Consider the following 20,571-nt stretch of genomic DNA (forward strand, 5'->3'; position numbering starts at 1 on the left):
GACTTGAAAAAGTTCGTCTCATGTTCAACAATAAGGATTAGGAATGAGGGATCTGATAACTATCGGTGATGATAGGCGGTAGGGTTCAACTACGGCATTGGAGAAAATAAACTTTTGGGGTTTCCGGATATGGAGGATTCTTCGTTGGCCTATTCCTTTATATGTTAGCTGCATTGCTGAATATCCTTAAATTAATTACTCAATTGAATATTAATTTTCATCTCATTCTCATATGCCTAGGGTGGAATTAATCTGACAATGGAGTTGTCCCCCTTAGAAATATTCCAAGATTTACAAAATTGAGCCAATATGGAAGGGCCCAACTTTTCGCTGTTGTTAACGGAAATCGGAGAGAGTTCTAGGATCCCTGCCTGAATATAGTTTTTTATAGTCTTTATTATTTGTCTCATTGCCTTCACAAATACAATAGAGTCCCTAAGTTACATGAAAAGTAGTGTTCTGAATGATTAAGGAAGAGCATGCGGGAAAGGATATCTTACCTAGACAAGACTACAGGTAGATCTGGACAATACTTATTTTCCCATGGACCCAGAGCTTGAGAACTTGTACTAAGAACCACAAAAATCCGGAGCATGAGGACTCTGGACCAGAAAGATCCGGAGCCTGAGGACTCGGACTTTACCTGAACACTGAAAAGGTGGACTCAAATACAGCTCTGAATATTGGATCTAAGGGATCTTTACTCTTTTCTTAAATTATATTCAATATATACTATTTAGAATGAGTAATTATTTATGAATATGAAGAGGATTTATAATGAAAATACAAAATAATTAATGAGAATTATGAATATAGGTAGATACGAGTATAATCTTTAAAAAAAATATTTTAATATTTGGAGTCTTATTATTTGGACTGCTTTTATACAAAAAAGTAAAAGCATAGACAATGAAAACCTGACGTCTCTCACCATAGAAATCGGAGCCAAAAACATTGTTAAGACTTTTGACTTCAATACCTGTAATTGTTCTATTGTCAGCCTTCTTAACATCTTACAATGTTATTAAATAAGGGCAACCTACCAACACTGCAGTCATGGATCGTAGTTTCGTCTAAGACAGGAGATTTGATATCTGAAATTTATTTTAATTTTTCAAAAAATTTGATTACCTATGAACACCTATAGATTTTTAATGTTTTTTTCCTAAAATTTAATTTTTGAAATTTTTCCCTGGATGTCGATACTCAATTTTAAATTTCAACTCTGCAGCAAATCCTCAAGTTTATGCTTACTTTTCTTCTTTTCTCTTCACAAACGAATGTTCTATCTGGTTTTGAATATAATTGAATGTAATTGAAAAGGAAGTTGAATACTTCAGAGTTGCATAATAATGAAAATAGGTGATGAAAATATATTTCGTTCTTCTTCTCATTACCAAAAATACAGCAGATTTCCATCTCTATACATAGGTTCAGACAAAAGCTAGAAATTAGAGTGATAGCTTACGTCTTTCTGTTTGTTCATATCCAATTTTATTTATTGAAGTACGTTAAGAATAAGTCATCCACGATGCACATATATAGCCTTCATTTATTGCCTTTTATATATTTGCAATCATTTGCTGTCATTTTCTCATAAATAAATTTATTTACTCCCTTTGCTATTGCAAAGATCCTTAAACTAATGAAATGATATTTTCAGAATAAATGAAATTATGTAGGAATTGACATTGATTTTATTATTATTGGCAACTCTCTTCCCCCTGTCAGTAATACAATTATGTACAATGCCTTCCAAAGTATCTTTCAATTTAGAGAAGGGCTCATATTTCTATAAGATCGTTTGTGCGTTTAAAAAGTAAAATATAGTTGAAAATAGTATGATTTGCCCGTATGCTAAATAAAAAGGAAAATTGGGTATATTTCTTAGCTCGCCCGTTTTTTGGAGTTGGCAAACTGAAGAGTGAATTTTCTTTTCCTAGGCTGTTGACATTACTATTCAATTTCTGAGGAGCGAACTTCCGTTTCTGCTACATGCAACATATCATTAATCAGGGGTGTCCGTAGGATTTTATTTTGAAAGGGGGCGAGAGGTCTTGGTTTTTTCCCCCCACAACAACAAATAACCTTTTTTATAAGAAAATAAATCCTAAATTTTTTTTTATTTAGAAAAAGTACTTTAATTGATTTTTTTTTCCATAGAAGGGATTTTGTAAAATTTATACGAAACCAGGTTCAACATTTGTGTGTCCCTATAAAAGACGGAGAGTCACCCTGAGGATTCAAGGGCGAACACAGGTGGAAGGCTGGAGGGTCCATAGCCCCCCCCCCACCACCCGGTGAAGGATTTTTTGTTTTTGCTTGGAATCTTTCTTGGTCATTTCATTTTTAAAATATTTTTCCATAAAATGTTATTGTTCAAATTTTTTTTCCCGAATTTATTTTCAAAAATATAATTTTACAAGAGTAGCTATTGATTTTTGAATTTTTTTCGAAAAAATTTAATACTTGAAATGTTTTTCAAATTTTTTGACCAAAAAATTTATTTTTTTGTGACCCCTGTGTTATTCTAATAAGTTTTGAGAACAGTTTTGGGTTTTTGAAAATTTTTTCAAAAATTTTAATACTAGAAATTTGAAATATATATATATATATATATTTTTTAAATAATTTTTTTTTTTGAATAGCCATGAAGTTTCGAACTTTTTTTTCGAACAATTTAATATTTTAAATTCAATTTTTGAAATTTTTTTCCCATAAAATATAATTTTTGAAATTTTTTTCCCATAAAATATAATTTTTGAAATTTTTGTGAGTAACTATAGATTTCAAATTTTTGGATTTTTTTTACTAAAAAATATTTATATAATATTCATGTATTTATCGTCTAACCGATCTGCATGAATCTTAAATCTTTGTAATTACTCGCAGAATATAATTTGTTACAAAAACTACTTTTGGATAACTTTGTTATTACTTAATAGTCCCAGTTTATTTGTAGTTAAATAATCTTTTTAAATATATAATATGATTAGTGTTTTACAAAATATATTTTAGGAAAATCGCTTCGTTTTCACTTCATATTGATCAAATTAAATTATTTTAATTGTATTAAAGCCCTGTTGAAGAAGAACGAAAAAATAAAGTGACTACTCTAGATTTTTAATAGAAGAGAAAATAAATTGCTTGATCAACAAATATACATACTTTATAACAAGGCCTCATTAATGATATTTTTAAATGAAAGGCAACAAGAGTTAAGTTTATCCTCTTATAAGAAAATATATGTTTATTAAGCTAATGGAAATATTAATCCCGTAACAAATTATTGGAAAATTTTTATAATACATTTTAAAAAGGATTACCTGAAAAACTATATAATTAAGAATAGTAATTGTCTTTTGTATCTGAACAAGTTTCGTGATGATAACTATATTTGTGGTTCGTTAACACAAAAGTAAGCTAGAATGATTTTTCTCAAAATTTAGTGTGAATCACATTTGTATTCTTTGGCGTATTATTATTGTTAATTTCTATGAACAAATTATTCGTATTAACTTTTTGGAAATTGCACTTACAGTAGTCAAAATTCATCTTCATAATGAAAGAATGATAAATAATTTACAGATTTTAATTGAAAGGGCATATCTGGGTCAACATCAGTCACATAAATCAAGTAGAAGTTCTAAGCTATAGCTAAAATTCTTGAATCTCTTAACCCATTCTACAACTATGTATAATAAGGCCATATATTTTACTCAATTAGGTCTACAAAATATGGACATGTACGCATACATCAAGTAAAAAAATACATACGGATTTCTTCTTTTTATTGATCTTTGTTGAAGACTGTTTTTATATTGACGGAAAACATTTTAAAGGTTAACTTTATAGCAGTAATTCATTTTATCCCACCAAAATCTTATAAGAGGCAAGTCTTTATTCAGTAATATCACAAGTCTCCTACTTTTATTCTCCCAAAATGGCATCCCTAATTATGGACTTAATGCCTTGAGACTTGGCTATTTTTTTTGATCTATCGGCGTTTTTTATTTCTGTTTTTTTGAAATCCTGATACCACCAAAACATATATCTTTTTTTTTGTTATTAGAGGCCATCTGATTTGTGTGACTCTAGATTACTCCCCACCATTTATAGAACCGATTAATTATATTATTTTGAAAATATTTTCTTTCAGTAGTTTAGCGTGTAGCATCGAGCGTGTGTACAGGTTCCTTTTTATATAGTGCTTCCATATGTTGATCATATACGTATTAGGATCGACAATGTAGCTGTATCAATAAATACCGAATGCCCCTGCTTGTAACATCAAGCTTGTCTACAGGGTACACTTTATATTGTGTTCACTGATGTATATCATTTACACATTTTTGATTGAAGAAATAACAACGTAGTAATATTAATAAAATATTGTAGGTGTGTGCTTGTAGTATCGAGTATGGATACAATGTTACCCGTTTTTGTTATTTATAGTAATAAAGTAGAGTTTGTCTATTAGTATTAGTAAGTACTATGCTACTTTGTGGATGGTGCTCCCTGATGTATATAATAAACATATTTTGAGATAAGAAATAATAAAGTTTTATTTAAAAACTTCATTTAACTGAATTTAAGGTACGTAGGTTTAAGTCTCGGCCTTTCCTAGAAAAGTAAATATACTTTATGTATATGGACTTCTAAGACAATTCCTAGGGCAAATGGAGTAAATGTAGTACTGTCAAATTTTCTTATAGGTACTTCATAAATGCAACTACATCTGACCAATTAAAGGACCATCAAAAAACAAGAAAACAACAACAACAAATCTTGTCGTATAAATATTTAACATCGAACGTCTATACAGGGTGCACTACATATTTAAATGAATAGTTCATATTCACTGTTTGTTTTTGATATTTCTCCCTTATGTGTATCATCATTAATATGTATTTTCAATATATATTAGGAATTGAATTTAATATAAACCCTGCTATGAAAAATTAATGAACTTTTTGAAGCTTTTTGTATGTATCCATCGAGCATGTAGGGAATACTTTTTTGTTAATGAGCGCTCTAGAGACTAAAGTACTAACCAATCTTCTTTAATTCTTGAGTAGAGAACATTTAAGACAGTATTGAGTAACCACGTGCAAGTGTGCTCATAAAAGGGAAACCGAATATTTCTAACTTCTATTTTCTTAGAGGCATTTTTTTCTTTTTTGTCGACAACTAATTTTTCCCTCAATGTCGGGATTTACCAAATTTATTCCTTCAATTAAACCGAGTTTCAAACAATGCAATTTTTATTTCCAACAAATACATCGTAATCTACATTTTTTTCTATCAAATAAATAATAATTTATAAACAGTATTTTTATATAATAAATAAACAGGTAAAGTAGCCACATGTTTTATGAACATATAGCATGATGAATATTTATAAAAAAGTTCCATATTCAGCTTGAATTATAACTAAAAAGAAAAGGAAGAAAAAAATAGTTAAGTACAGAAAATAGTTATTTTAAAAACGTAATACATATAATAAACGATTCTTGGGAAACATTTTTGTTAAAAGGAAGGAACAAGGACATACAAGTACAAAATATTTCTCAGAAAAGAAATATTATGTACTTGTATTCATCTAAGAAACTAGTTAATTATTTAATAAAGCATCCATTTTTTTTATTTTCTCATTTCTTGTGGTTTATTCATAAGATCACGACCATTTAGGAATAGTATATTCTTATTTGTAAAACAAGTAAATGCCCTTGTATGTTTAGTTTGTATACTAAACATAAACTTCACAGAAGAAACTACTTCGTTCTTGGTATGTAAGGGCATTTGCAGGATTATATATATATATTTTTTTTGGGAGCTTGGTTTTTGGAATTTCTTTGAAAAAAAAAACTTATTCACAAATATTTCAAACATTACTTTTTTTGAGAAAAAAATTTCAAAAATCTACTGCTGTTTACAAAATTTAATTTTTTTAGAAAAAAATTTCAAAAAGTTAATTTTTGAAAAAAAAAAAAAAAAATATTTTTTGGGAAAAAATTCAAAAATATATAGTTATTAAAAAAAAATTCAAAGATTTCATTTTATGGAAATGAATTTCAAAATCGAAATCTTACATGTCAATTTTAATGGAAAAAAATTTAAAAAGTCCAAACCTATTCAAAAAAACAAAAACAATTTCAAAATTCAAATTCAAATATATTGTTTTTTTTTTAAATAAAATAAATCACCCCCATTTTTGCCCATGTGAGTTAGAGCGACTGTAGCCCCCCCCCCCCTTTAAGGAATTTTTTCTTTTTACTAGATTTTTTTTGGGCAGTATGAAAAAAAATTCAAAGAAATAGGGGTAAAAATTTTACATTAAATAAAAAACAATTTTCTTAAAAAAGGTCATTCGGGAAAATTATGCAGAAGAGTACAAAATCACATATTCGAATTTTTTTACTAAAAATTTAATTTTCCGTGAATCACTTTGAACTTTTTATATATAAACAGCTGTGTATTTTTCTTATTATTTTCAAAAAATTTAACTTTCAGTGAATAGCTATAGATTTCAGAAAAAAAAGAATTAAAGCAAATTTAATGTTTGAATTTTTTTGTAAAGCTGTGGATTTTTGAATTTTTTTGTGAATATCTATGGATTTATGAAACTTTTTTCAAAAAATTAAAAAAAAACCAAGCTACCCTAAAAATCAAATCCTGCAGACGCCGCCCCTGAATATTAAAAAATGTTTGATGTGTCTCTAAGTAATTAAATTTTTGTTTTTGGTTGTTCTATCTATTTTCTGTAATCAAAATAGCTATTTATTAATAAAATTACTTTCTATTCCTTAAGACATTCATCAAACGATTATTTTAATTAAATTCCTAATTTTTTGTTTAATAACTATTATATTAATAGAAAAATAGCCTTTAGATGGTCAAAAAAAAAAAAAAAAAAAATGGATAAAAATGGAAAAAAAAGAGTGTCCGTTCCTCGTAGATATAATATATATGTATGCCCTGTTCTTCAAAAAAGACCCAAATCTTGTAGATATCATGGCAAAGTACGTTTGACTATCAAAATTGGCACATTTGAAGTTGCAAAAGAATTTGGCTAAATCAGAAATAAAAAGAATAATCGAGGCAATGCATCAAACTAAGGGATAATTAAAACAAAAATAAACAATTTTTTTTTCGTATTTTCATGCAATTTAATTAAAATCCGAAGAGTTTTGCTTCCGAATCCTCTTTTGTAAAAGGCCGAGTCGATAATTATCATAAAATCTTCTATACCACGTTCCCGCCCTATTACTTGGATCTGATACAGTTTTGCTTAGTGTCAATCTAGAAGATGGACTGACATCTAAATCTTCTATACCTTCCTCTTCTATTTCTCCTGATTCTTCTTCAACCGTGTCTAATTTACTCTCGTCTTCTGTATTCCTTATTCTTGCTGCATTTCCATTAAGTATCAATTCTTCAAGACGTGATATTTTCTGAAGGGATTCGCTTGACTTCGTTTGTAGCTCACTCACTGTGTCCATGAGGAATTCCAGGATTTCTAATTGACGATGGGAAGTATCTTCAAGCAAGAGAAGTCTGTCTTCCGATGAGGATTTTTCATCCAGAGAAACAATCGTGCTTTTGAAAGAATCAAGGGCATTGCTTTGCCTCGACAGGAAAGATTCTACAATATTGAGTTCCGAGGTTTTTGTTTCATTAAAATCCTTTTGTCGACGAATTGCATCTGATAGGTTAGAAAGGATTAGTTGTTGCTTTTCACTTGCTTTGAGTAAAGCGTCTTTTCTTGATTTAATTCCTGTTTCTTTTTTTAGATTTTCTTCAGCTCTTTCATCGACGACTTCCTTCTCCTCCGTTGTGTTGCTGATATTAGAATCTCCCTTTGTGGACCTTTCTTTCAATTCTTGGAGAAAGGATTGTACAAGTTTAAAAGTCCACGGTTTCCCGCTCGGATGCCGAATACCAGACTCCTTAAGGGATGATAAGATTTTATTTACACTATCCTCGTCGTCAGCATCCTTTTGAGTTAAAAGTTCAATCAAAGTATCGACTTTTTTCTCTTTCCTTCGCAGGGTCCTCAGTAGCCTTAGGTCAACTGCGGATAAAGATCCTCTTCGGCGTATCAAATTTTCAGTATTTCTCACGACTCGATTAATATTGAAAGACATCCTTTTCAATTGATTAATTTGGTCTAGTAAGGGAGACCGTTCAAAATCACTAATAAAGTCAGAATCTTCATAATCACTAAAAAAAGAGTCAGACTTTTTTCTTCTCCGCTTGATTATCCATTTTCCTTCAATGATACTTCTCTCAATATCATCTTCAAAGTCAACTTGTCTTAAAACTCGACGAATTTCGGATGACGAAAGATCATCTAAAATCCTTCTTGCAGATTCTAATTTATTGGCTGGTGATTTGGAGGGTGTTGGAATAGCTTCCTTTGTTGTTGATGAAATGGTTGTACTTGTAATAGGTGCAGTGGGGAACGTTGGAGTCTTAAAATTTGATATGAATGTTGATGTTCCTGTGTTACTCTTAGTATTCAGGAAAGGATTACCTCCTTCATACAAATTAATGGAGGGGCTATTGCTGGTCAAGTCTTGATTTGAATAAACTTTATTTGAAGTTGAGGCAACAGAGTTGACAAAATCACTATTATAATTATTGCTATTAGTGAGGGTACTTCCTAAACTGGAGTAAGTGGACTGTCCAAATGGGTTGGAGTTTAAGTTTTGATTATTAGTGGAGTATGAAGGATAATTATTGAAGTCAGGCGCATTAGATGAAAAAGAGGTTCCGCCGTTACTAGTAGAGGAAATAAAAGAAGAGCTTACTGGAAACTGAGTGGCGGTGTTAGAAAAATCATTAGGGCGATTGAATGATGTGGCTATTGATTGACCATAAGTGTTGCCAAATGATGTGCCTAAAGATTGGTCATAAGAGTTGCCAAAGGATGAGCCCGATAAAAAGGCGTTATTATTTCCAAAGTTAATGTTGGAGGATGAGATAGGAATTTGGCTATCCTGAGCATTAGAGGAATATTGATTGTTGAGATTTGATAAACTCCCATAAGATGAAAGAGGATTGGAGGATTGTGAATTGGATGTGAATGGATCCTTGTCGTAGGTTTTGATGCCAGTTAACTTTGGACTACTTTCGAATGTAAATATCGTAGTTTTGGGTGATTCTTGACTATCGTAGTTACTTGGGTAGGAGGAGGTAATGACGGTAGGACTCAGAAGGATGGTAGTTATCTGGTCTTCATTTGGTTGGAAAGGATATGTGGGTTGGTTGGTATCTAAGGAAATAGAAGAAGGAGGATTTGGGGAAAAGGAAGGGTTATTATTTCTTGTCAAAATGGAATTAAGGTCATTCGATTGGTTTTTGCGAACTCGATTATTTTTTCTATTTCTTTTTGGATGTAAAATTGAGGATGTAAATTTTTTGAGTAATCCACCAAGTATTTTTGCATTTTTATTTCTACGACTACTTTTACTTACTTTGGGATTTTTGTGATGGCCAAGACCTCCTTCAACGGGAATAGATCGCTTGTTTCTTCTACCAACTAAGGATGGTGGCCGATGAGGACTAGCAACAAGGAAGTGAGCATTTCCAGGCAATGTAGGTACTCTTTGATTCAATCCATAGTCTGGATACTCGAGGACATATTGATCATAGGGTAGGTAGTAAACGGCATAACCATTTTCCTCTGCTGACGAAAATTTTGGTGGTCGTGGCAGAGCCTTTTTTGGTTTAAAAAACTGAGGACGTGGTGATTGAGGGGATGAGGAAGAGTAGTAAATTGGGGTTTGATACTTAGGTTTTACATTGTAGTATTCCTCATCATAGGCAGATAACTTTTTCTTTATGGGTAAAACAATTCCAGCTTTCTTTGGAACATTGTAGTCCAATTGTGGATCATGGTATGCTGGAACATTATATTGGGGCTTTTTTGGAATAATGTAGTCGAGTTTGGGTGGTTCATGATAGTCTGGCGTTTTGTATACGGGTTCTGGAGGGTGATATTCCGGCTTTACAGGTTCATGATACACAGGTTTTATTGGTGCATGGTATTCGGGCTTTATTGGTTCATGGTATTCGGGCTTTATTGGTTCATGGTATTCGGGTTTTATTGGTGCATGGTATTCGGGTTCCTTATATTTCGGCTCAGGCTCATGGTAAGTTGGTTCAACGGAATATGAGGTCTTTGGAGCACTATGTCCATGATTTGGCATTGAGTCCATGGGTGTGTGCACCCCGTATCTTGATATGTAGTAATCAGCCATTGGAAGACCAAACACTGTTTCTAAGGTAAAGTCAACTCCTTCCATGTAATGAGGTGGTCGGTAGCCTATATGATCCATATGGTGGTGTTTAGGAAATCCAAGGGCGCTTCTTTTGACTCTTCGTTTTTTCTTTTTAATGGTATCATCCCCACTTTTAAATCTCTCATCTGCTTCAAAAAATTTATCCGTATTTGATAATAAACGGGAGAGCTCTGGAAACTTGTTCTCTTCAGGAACCTCAGATTTGGGAACTTCTTCATAGTCAAAATAATAGTAATAATCATCTTCGCCACTTCCTTCACCACTCCCATCATTGAGATCCTCTAAATTCTCATAGTATTCATCATTGACTGAATTTTCAAGCTCAGCCAGGAGGGTTTGATATTTTTCTCGAACCTCAAATCGAGCACGGGACCTTTGTTTTGGATAAGTTTTGGAACTTGATTCAGGTGTCTCAGTTGTTGTAGTAGTGTTGGTGGTATTGCTTTGAATGGACTCCAATAGGTCCAAGAAATTTCTTTGAGATTCCACAATGAAAGAAGTGGTAGTGGAAAGGACTAAAATGATCGGTATAAGACGATTCTGAAATGTAAAGGAAATAATAAGAATATCATACTAATATATTTTTATGAAGAAGATTATTTATGCATTAAAAGGTCATTAGAGGACTCTACTCTAGTATTTATAGCAATAAATGTGTGCGTCTATATTTTCTCTATATAAATATTTTAGACATTTTCTACATTGATTGGTTGATCTTTACATGCAATCAAAATGCTTTATTTGGAGATGTACAAACTAATAACCCTTATACGAAAAATAAATAAGAAAAGGTTCATGTGCTTACCATAATGCCCTCAAAATCAGATTGATGTATCTATATAGAATTAGATATAATTAAACACTTTATTTTAAAAAACAAAATTAATTCAACTATTCAATCATGAGCCTGTTGTTTGTTGCAAGTATTATAATATTTTTTTTTTTCCTAAACTGTCAGATGATTTATTTATTCATGGCAACACCTGAAGATGAGAAGATATACTGATTCAAAACATGAACTGTTTCATTAATTGAAAACATGTATCTCAGCCTTCGCGCTTTGTCGGCATGCCTGTGAAGGGCGTCTTTTTGACCATTGAATATTGGTGGTATAATTCACTTGTAATTAATAATAATAATGATTATTATGACTTCAAAGCATATTCCACGAGTGTGTTTTGTTATATTTTTATAGAATATGTAATTACTTCAACCTCTTCCCTACTATTCCTTGGAAGATAACGATATCACACTATTATTATATTTATGTAACTTCTACAAACTTCCTCCAAAAGTAAGTATGTACAATTACATAGCATTGTATCTCAAACAGTTATTCATTTGCTTGTCTGGGTTGTGTTAATCATAGTTCAGTTCGTAAGGTACGACTAGACGAAATGTATTCGTTAACGAATGTTTTTTGCATACCAATAAATAGATAGAGACGTCATGAAAGCTTTTGTAACCTCCGGTAACAAAGTTAGGGTTATGTTTTTACCTCAGCTTGTTTGTAACCAGGATTATGGACAAAGTTAAGTACCGCTTTTGGTATACCTTTGTAGGAAGGTTATATAAGGTGTCGAAAAAAAAAGAAGAAATATGTTATTTTTGCATGAAGTTGAAGGTTTTATTTAGCATAGTTAGAATGATTCGATTTTTATTAAATATGCTCCATTTTGTTTGATAGCTTGTCGCCATTTTGACAATAATTCCATTATGCCTCTTTGATAGAGCTCCTTGTCCCTATTAGCAAAAAACTGGGACATTCGATTTTCACCGTTTTTCATTAGTAATCATTTGGTGCCAGGTTCGAACTATAAGATGGACGCATAAGAACCTCCAACGAACCAAGCTCTCGAGTCACTGTGTGGCCTGGCGTTGTTTGGATTGAACAGAAATCATCTCCTATTGCCCAAAGCTGCCCTTTTTTGGACCATTGATTCCTTCTGCCAACTGCTGACAGTACAAATTAAGAGTTAAAAGTAAGAGGCCGTTCAATTTTGCGAGGTCAAAAGTGAACTTCACACAAATACGTTCAAAACGCATAATCAACTATAACTTTGAAGAAAATTAAGATACATATTAATTAAATCATATTAGTGTCATTTTGTAGGTATAGTACAGGGACTAAATATTAGTTTAAATAAAAAAGGTCAAGGACCCACAAAAGGTCAATGAAAATCCAATATTGCAAACTTTAGACTGATAAAATACAGAAGAAATGAATGCGAATTTCTAATATTCCGAGTGCTCATTCTAGTTTTAATTGCTTCATCAGAATAAAACAAATCTTTTCTGTTATGGGCTAGCAGTGGCGCTGCTAGTTTTTTTTTTTGTGGGGGGCAATCAATAAATTTTTCTAAAGTCCCTCAAAATTTCCATCATTTATATATTAAAAAAACCTATTATATAAGTAATTACATGTGGTAACATTTTAATATACGAAATCTGACGAAAAAAGACATAAAATAATAAATTATTCTCAACACAATAAAACCCGGGAACTCAAGCGTATCAATATTTAACTTATTCAAAGTTTGACGCGAAATGGCGAGAAAACATTGCATTCCGTATAAAATAAAACATCGGAATCCGACACAACTAACGTCTTTTTGTGGTTTTCTATACTGTTTTAGATTATAAAAAACTTGTCTCAAGAAAAAAAATTATGGAAGAAATAAAACAGAGCATTTTTTATTTAATAAATACCAATAAACTTCATTCTCAGTAACTTAGACACAACAAATTGCACTTCGTAAAGTAGAAAATTTTTAGCGTCACAATGAAAGAATTATAAATTGATAAATTTAATTTGACCATTTCAGCACCAAATTAAGTTTCATAAGTAAAAAGATGGTTTTAAACTATAGTTAACATTCTTCGGTGTTATACATCATTCCTAAAGTTTGAATATAAATCCTATAATTTAACAAAATATGTCTAGGAAATATGGAGCTGTACGTTGTAAATTACAAATAAATTCTTGTGCAAGATTGTTTTTCTATTAACTCACCATAAATATATTTGATGAAAAGAAAATAAGAATCAAATTTGCTATTTTTTTAAATTTCAAAATATAAAATAAATCCTAAAATCGACACTGATCAGCCCAACATGTTCTCGTTTTTGGACATCAACATAGAGTCATCTTATCCATACATAGGTATTGCTAATGAGTTTTTATTGGTGTTATAGCCGATTTTTCTCCCTGTTTCCGTCTTATGGGATTTTTTCTAGAAACATTTAGACCAATATTTTGAATTATAGATTAATATCAATAAGATCAGTTGAGATGTCAGACACCTCCGGTGTCATAGGAGAATTTATTTCAAGACTCCAAGCAGACATAGGTACATGTGGGGAGAAAGTAAATAGAACATTCTTCCTATTTTGGTCCAATCCACGATCTCAGATCCTAAACCGTAATTTTATCGTCTTCAAATCATAGATTTATTTTTTCCATCTCAATACTTTTTTTTGTTTCGATCTATAAACGGATTTTCTCCCATATCCTGGTTTATGAATTGTATAAATAAAATTTGACTTGATATGACGTCATTTGAACGAATTTCACAATTTTGAAACACACTTAACTCCATCTACAATTCAATTGTAGAATTTGTCTATACCTAATTTTAAATGAGGCCGATTTTTTCTTTGAACCGATCTATTCAGACTTTTTCTTTGACATAACTTTTCAAAGGACCAAATTAATTTGGTCAAATTAAAAATACGAATCTTGAATTTTTAGACCGAACCCCTACACTCGTATTTATATGATCAAATGCATATATTCATTTTTTAAATTAAATTTTAAAGGCAATAAATTATAATTTTTCAAACTTAAGCAGCAATACATAAATCACTTTTATTTTTTTCATAATATTTACTTTATGGTCAAATGTGGTCGTTTGACCCTGTTATAAACAAGCATTCAAGAGACTGTAATTAATTCATTATTTGTCTATGGTTAAGACAACAGATTCTTTAATTATTTAATAATAATTTAATTAGGGTGTTGTTATTGTAGCATTTACTGATATTAAAGAAAAAGACTGAAGAAAAATTAATAGGTGAATGTACAGTGGAACCACAGAACTAGTTTCCTTCAAAAAAAAAAAAAAAAAAAAAATATTGTCGAAAGGTGATGCAGCGGTCGAATTCTGCCCTAATTTTCCCTTTAGTAAATAATAATAAATGGATTAATCTGTTCTCAATCATCCATTTTTTTAAAATATAACGATGTCTTCTTTAAAAAAAAAAAATCAATAACGAAAATGGTCAAAATTAAATTATACATGTAATTTACTTCCTCTGATTTTCTGCTATGTCTTTCTTGAGACCCGTTTCTTGTCTTAAAGGATTTATAAAACATTTTGTTGATATCAATTGAGGTAAATTATTTTGAGAATTTTGACACTCCATGCATTTATAAGAAATTCAAAGGACGTCTCACTTAAAAATAATATAAAAGTGACATGTTGTCCATCAACACAAAAGCAACCCAAAATAATATTTATCAAAATTGAGACTGAAGTACATTTGTATACTTGGACGGATTATCGTCAATTTCTAACATCAAACTATTTTTTTAACTCTTTATGTGTAGCAAATTGCCCTTAAAGTAGCCAAAATGGATCTTCATAGCAAAAAATGAGGAATTGATTGTTTTATTTAAAAGGAGCCACCGTATCAGTGTGCCAATATAAATCTTTTAAATCCAATTAAATTTTTAAACCATAGCTAAAATGCTTAAGTATCGTATTTCAAATTTGAACACAAATCCTATAAATGAATCGAATATGTCTATGAAATATGGTATTATATCTAGTGTTGGATTGGTATAAAAAAACTTAAAAGACTACACTCCTCTACATGCGATCATATTAATTTTGTCAGTCCTAGAACTGGGTCCTTATTTCTCTGATATGGTAATTACAGTAGCTAAAAATGACGGAATTACTAACTAAGTCATTGCAGCTATAGAAACTTTATCACAACCTCCTTGAAAGAGACAAGATACTTAAAGTTTAAAGTAGGATCCCTGTGACTAGAAAGTATGATACTCAAATATTCTACATTCCAGCAATCTTTAATTCTTCTTTCGTTGCTTTATTTTTAATTCAGTCAGCTTAACAAAAAATATTTTATGATTTATTTTTGTTATGAAAGAAAAAAGTCCACAATGATCTTAAATTTTTCAAGGTTATATTGTACTTGATTTAAAAAAAATATATATAACCAATTAAAGGTACAAACGTTATGGTTAAAAAATTAAAAAAATTTGGAGTGAAAAACTCACAGAATTAGAAGTAATGGTGTGCTTCATAAAAATCATAATATGATTTTGACTTGGATATAGTACAGGGTTGATCTTATGAAGTAGATCTCATTTAATTATTTGCAATGCAGAAAAACATTGGTGCAAATCACGGAGGAGGACAACAAAACAACATATTTCTGAACAGAAAATAAGCTAAGAAGGTTGGAAAGAGCAAATAGGGCAAAAAAATTGGGGAAAGTTTTGCTGCTTTCTGATGAAAAAAAAAAATAATAAATGCTGATGCTACTGTGAATAAGCAGACCAGTCTCTACATTAAAACCAAACATCCAGACAATGTCTCAACTACTCTATCTATGCGCGTCTGGAGTAGAGAATATGTGCTACCCCTCACAGGAGTGTCCAGTCTTAAGAGGCTTCCATCAAGAAGTAGTGGACCAAGCTAAAGTCTGACAACATAGTTAAGGTCTTCAAGGGATTTAGGTATCATATTGAGGCAATTATTAGAGCTGAGGGCTCATTTTGAATAAAAGTTGTACCGAGCACTTTTTTCAGATGATTTATAAATCGTGTACCACTCGATAAGATCAACCCTGAATTTTTTGTATATTTATTATTTTGTCATATGAAGGGTTTAATTAAAAAAAAATAAATATATAAAATACATTTTGTTAAGATAACTGATAGCTTTTTAATAATGTAATACACCTGCTTATCATTGCCTTAGTTTACAATATATCGTCAATCAAATATTCATCATAATACTTCTTTTTCATATACCTTTAATGTCTCAGAACTCAAATTTTGATTGAATTACACATCCCAAATTAAATTTTTGAGCTAATTCATTGTCAACAATACCACTATACCAAATTTTAGTCAAATCTTCTTTACTTTATTTTTGTTCAACATTGCTTTTATGTTTATGAAAAAATGACAACTGGTCAGCCAATATTATGACTGTAAAATTTATCAGACGCGACAAAAAGTTATTATCCCTTGAGTTGTATGTGTATAACCTTAACATAATTTCACAATATATGTACATGATTTTTAAGCCACAGTCTATTACATATAAATACCCTAAGGTTTATCATAACTCACACGTTTGATCCATTAAGGATTCGTGATTTTATTAAGAATTGACATATATAATGAATATCTATTATCCTTTAGGTTATCAATATTAATTCTTGGAACCAATTCCAAAATGTAGAATATGACATTGTTAATATTATATATAGTAATAGGATTTATTCAAGTTTTAGTTCCAAATATATTCATGGGTTAATCCCTATTTGTTGATCAGACCGTTATATTTATTGTTTCGTGAAACCTTTCTTGATTTCGTGATTAATTGTGCGTGGAATATAGAGGTCTGAAAGGAAATAATTTTCCATACTTTACATTTTTACTACCTAAAAGGAAGAAATGCGTCATTTCTGAAGCGGATTGTGACTGGTGATGAAAATGGATCACTTACGTCAAATGCCAGGCGACAGAGATCGTGCTTGAAAGCCAACAAAGCGGCTCAGACCGTGTTCAAGCCACGAAGGTGTTCCAGTGTGTTTGGTGGAATACAATTAACTTCTTCCTTTTGGCCAAATACTCAATTTGGGCCTTTACCGGGAATAACTGGACCGTTTGAAATCAATGATCGAACAGAAGCGGCCAGTATTGGTAAACAGGAGAGGAATCGTTGTTCATCAAGACAACGCCAGTCCACACACATCGTTGACGACGCGCCAGAAGCTCCGGGAGCTCGGAAGGGAAGTTCTTATGCCTCCACCCTACACTCCGGACATGGCCCCAGGTGACTACCACCTGTTCTTGTATATGGTCAACGGACTTGTGTGTACAAATTTGGCCTCAATAAAGGGCTGTAAAAAATGTTTGTCTGAGTTTTTGCCAATAGGGACAATGGTTTCTACGAAAAGGACATTATGAATTTTGATTCTCATTGGCAACAAGTCATAAAATAGAACGGGACATACTTGGCTTAAATCAAATGATTGCAGCAACACTTCTTATAAAGGATTAAAATAAAGCAAAAATACGAAATTACTTTTTCCCCGACCTATTATTATAAAAGATTTAATATCTGTGAGCTATTAAAGCCATAAGGCTAAAACTTAAAAATATACAGTTTTCAATTTTTTTCCGTTGCAAAAAAAAAGACCCAATTAATTAATTGCTTTGTGGTAAATGATTGTTCATATAAACCATAGAAGCCTAGCTGTTAATTCCTATTCTATTTAATAGATACGTTATAATAATAAGAATACTCTTGAGACTAAAAATGGAAACATTTAAACACAATTTGTTCCATGTTATATATCCCTATTTCTTTATTTTACATATTTAATACTTTTTGACAATCTTTTTGTATCTAAATAAGACACTACTAATTTACATGTTAATTAAACTAATTTGATAGAATTTTGACAAAATTAAAACAAACATTTATTTTTTTATTCATCAATAGCTTAAACTTTTGATTTGGGTTTGATAATTTTTGATGGGAATTTGTTGAGTATTTGTACCCTAATTATGGGTTTGAGCCAACTTAATATAAAAAAAAATATTAGTAATATACAGAAAAGTTAGTAATTTATTACTGAAATTTAATATGAATTTCAAATACCTGGTTGATCGTATCTAGGGGTACACATTTTATTATTCTCAATCCTGAATGAAATTGGTGCAAAATCACGGTCGAGTATAGCAGAATATCTTATCTTTGAACAAAGCAAGTTGAGACGGCTGGAAAGAGCAAAGAAGATTCTAACTTTTCTCAAGGTCAATAAAAATTCCGGTAAAGTTTTGTTCTTTTCTGACAAAAGAATTGCACCGGTGATGCCACTGTGAATAAGCTGAACAGCGACTACATCAAAACAATGTCTCTGCTTCAGAGACACATGTTTTCAGAACAAAAAATACAACTGGGACCATAGTCTTTGGTGCTACATAGTCTTTTCTTACCATTTTTGTGGAGAGGAAGAAGATGCTCAATGCAGATGCTTGCATCAAACTTCTGTATAAAAAAGTTTTACTTTGGACCAGGGAAAAGTTGGGGGACAACTTTGTTTTCACTCAAGACGGAGCCCTGTGTCATCCCACCGTTAAGACTAAGGCCTTCCTAAAAGACAACTATCTGGAATTTTGGGACCTCAACATGTGCCCGGATTCATCTCAGAAGCAAACCCATCGAACTATTCTATCTGGGCGTCTGGGAGAGAGTGTGTGCTACTCCTCTCATGATTGTCCCGTCTCTATAAAGAAGGAGTGGACCATGCTGTAGTCTGACCATATAGTTTAGGCATGTAAGAGACTTAGGCTTCGTATTGAGGCAATTATTAGAGGGAAGGGCTCACATATTTAATAAAAGTTACGAGGAGCACTATTTTCCGATGATTTTGGCAAATAAATTTTTCTCACAAAACCTTTGGGTGAAATTTTACTCTTGAAAAAATTGAAAATAATAAAATGTGTACCACTAGATAATATCAACCCTGAATGTGCTTATATTTTATATGCAATCCTCTGATAAATCTGAGAAAATCCCATTTACAGTTTAAAAAAATACCGTATCTTAAATGTTTTATTTTTTTAGGCTAAAGGAGATCCTTTGCAGCATGCATAATACGGGTTTATAGAATTATAGTATTATAGAAGTTGATATAATAATATATAAAAAGTTCATTATTTACTTTTTTTTTAAATTGAACGTATTTATTTCCTATTTTAAACATTTTAATCCATTATCACGGAACCTCAATAAATTTATACTTTGAAAAATCAACAATACAGATCGATATTCTTGATACTTAATCATTTAATTTAACAATAATTTACAGGGAGAATACTCTGCTAAAGGCTTTCAAATGTGACTCAATTAAAACAGAGAAACATAATTATTTACCTAGTACATATCTATTAATGTAATTATATGTAAATCTATAAAATCTAATTAAATATCTAATGCATTGACTTTAATCTCTTTTGCATGCATTTTTCGAATTGATGTTTTGCACAATGTGCCTATTGATCTTCAATGAAGTAGGCCTCATATGTATATTATAGAGGCTTTACTCCATTATGTCTTTTATCATCGGAGTACAGAGTAGAGGGTCTCCCATTTTCGGCAGCCAAAACAAGAATGGGGGGAAATCACTTTCTTTGTTAGTGAGCCGCGAAATTTTTATTTATTTTGAAATTAATCTGCAGTACTCGTATAATAGAAAAAATAAGTCTTCAAAAAATGTGTTTTTATAAAAAAGGTCATACAAAACATTTAAAATTCTAGAATTTTAAATGTTTTGTCAAATTTAAAAACAAAAGAGAGTGCCCAAAAAATATTTCTCAGTAAATTCTTTGAATTTTTTAGCTGGGCCGTTTTCTTGGCATTGGATTAGTGAATTTGTTTTCCTTAGCAATTGCCATTATTACTTAATTCCTGAGTAGTGAACATCCTTTCCTAAATATATTCAAATAGACTTTGACAAATATGCTGATACTAATGAGGAAAGTGAAGATAATGACGAAGAGATTTTAAATCCACACTATCCATGGGGAATGTCTTTGTAATTTTCATGTAAATATGTACAATGTAGTACAATGTGTAAATGAAAATAGGGTGAGATTGGGATTGTTATAATGTCCTGATAAAGTATTATCAACATTTTGTTCTGGGTCAGGATGACAGAAGAAACTCAATAATGTTCTAGGTGACATAAGTAATGTCAGGGGGTCAAACCTTCTGTTCCTTATGGACTAAAATCTTCCGTGGCAGGCTCTCGAACTATAAGTCTAATCGGTTTTGTCTCCTAATATTCTTAGGAAACTCTTGCGTTGATTTGAGTCCTGAAGTATCATTGATGTGCAAAGCAAACAAACAACTCATATCTTCGATACTGAGTCCATTTACAAGGCTGTATTATTTCTGTAATTCTAGTCACTTCATCCTCACGTCCGACTCCATTA

General features: G+C 31.2%; 1 protein-coding gene across 1 annotated transcript; it reads right to left on the bottom strand.

The window, feature by feature from the left end:
* Window positions 1-5,246: 5,246 nt before the first annotated feature.
* LOC121129444 (uncharacterized) lies at window positions 5,247-11,311 on the bottom strand. Its single transcript, XM_040725170.2, has 3 exons — window positions 11,113-11,311; window positions 9,480-10,847; window positions 5,247-5,433 (listed from the first exon to the last, which is right to left on the bottom strand). The coding sequence occupies exons 1-3, from the start codon at window positions 11,113-11,115 to the stop codon at window positions 5,428-5,430; spliced, it is 1,377 nt and encodes a 458-aa protein (XP_040581104.1). The 5' UTR covers window positions 11,116-11,311; the 3' UTR covers window positions 5,247-5,427.
* Between the last annotated feature and the right edge of the window lie 9,260 nt (window positions 11,312-20,571).

The sequence above is a fragment of the Lepeophtheirus salmonis genome, chromosome 14, assembly GCF_016086655.4.
Source record: "Lepeophtheirus salmonis chromosome 14, UVic_Lsal_1.4, whole genome shotgun sequence".
Lineage (NCBI taxonomy): Eukaryota > Metazoa > Arthropoda > Copepoda > Siphonostomatoida > Caligidae > Lepeophtheirus > Lepeophtheirus salmonis.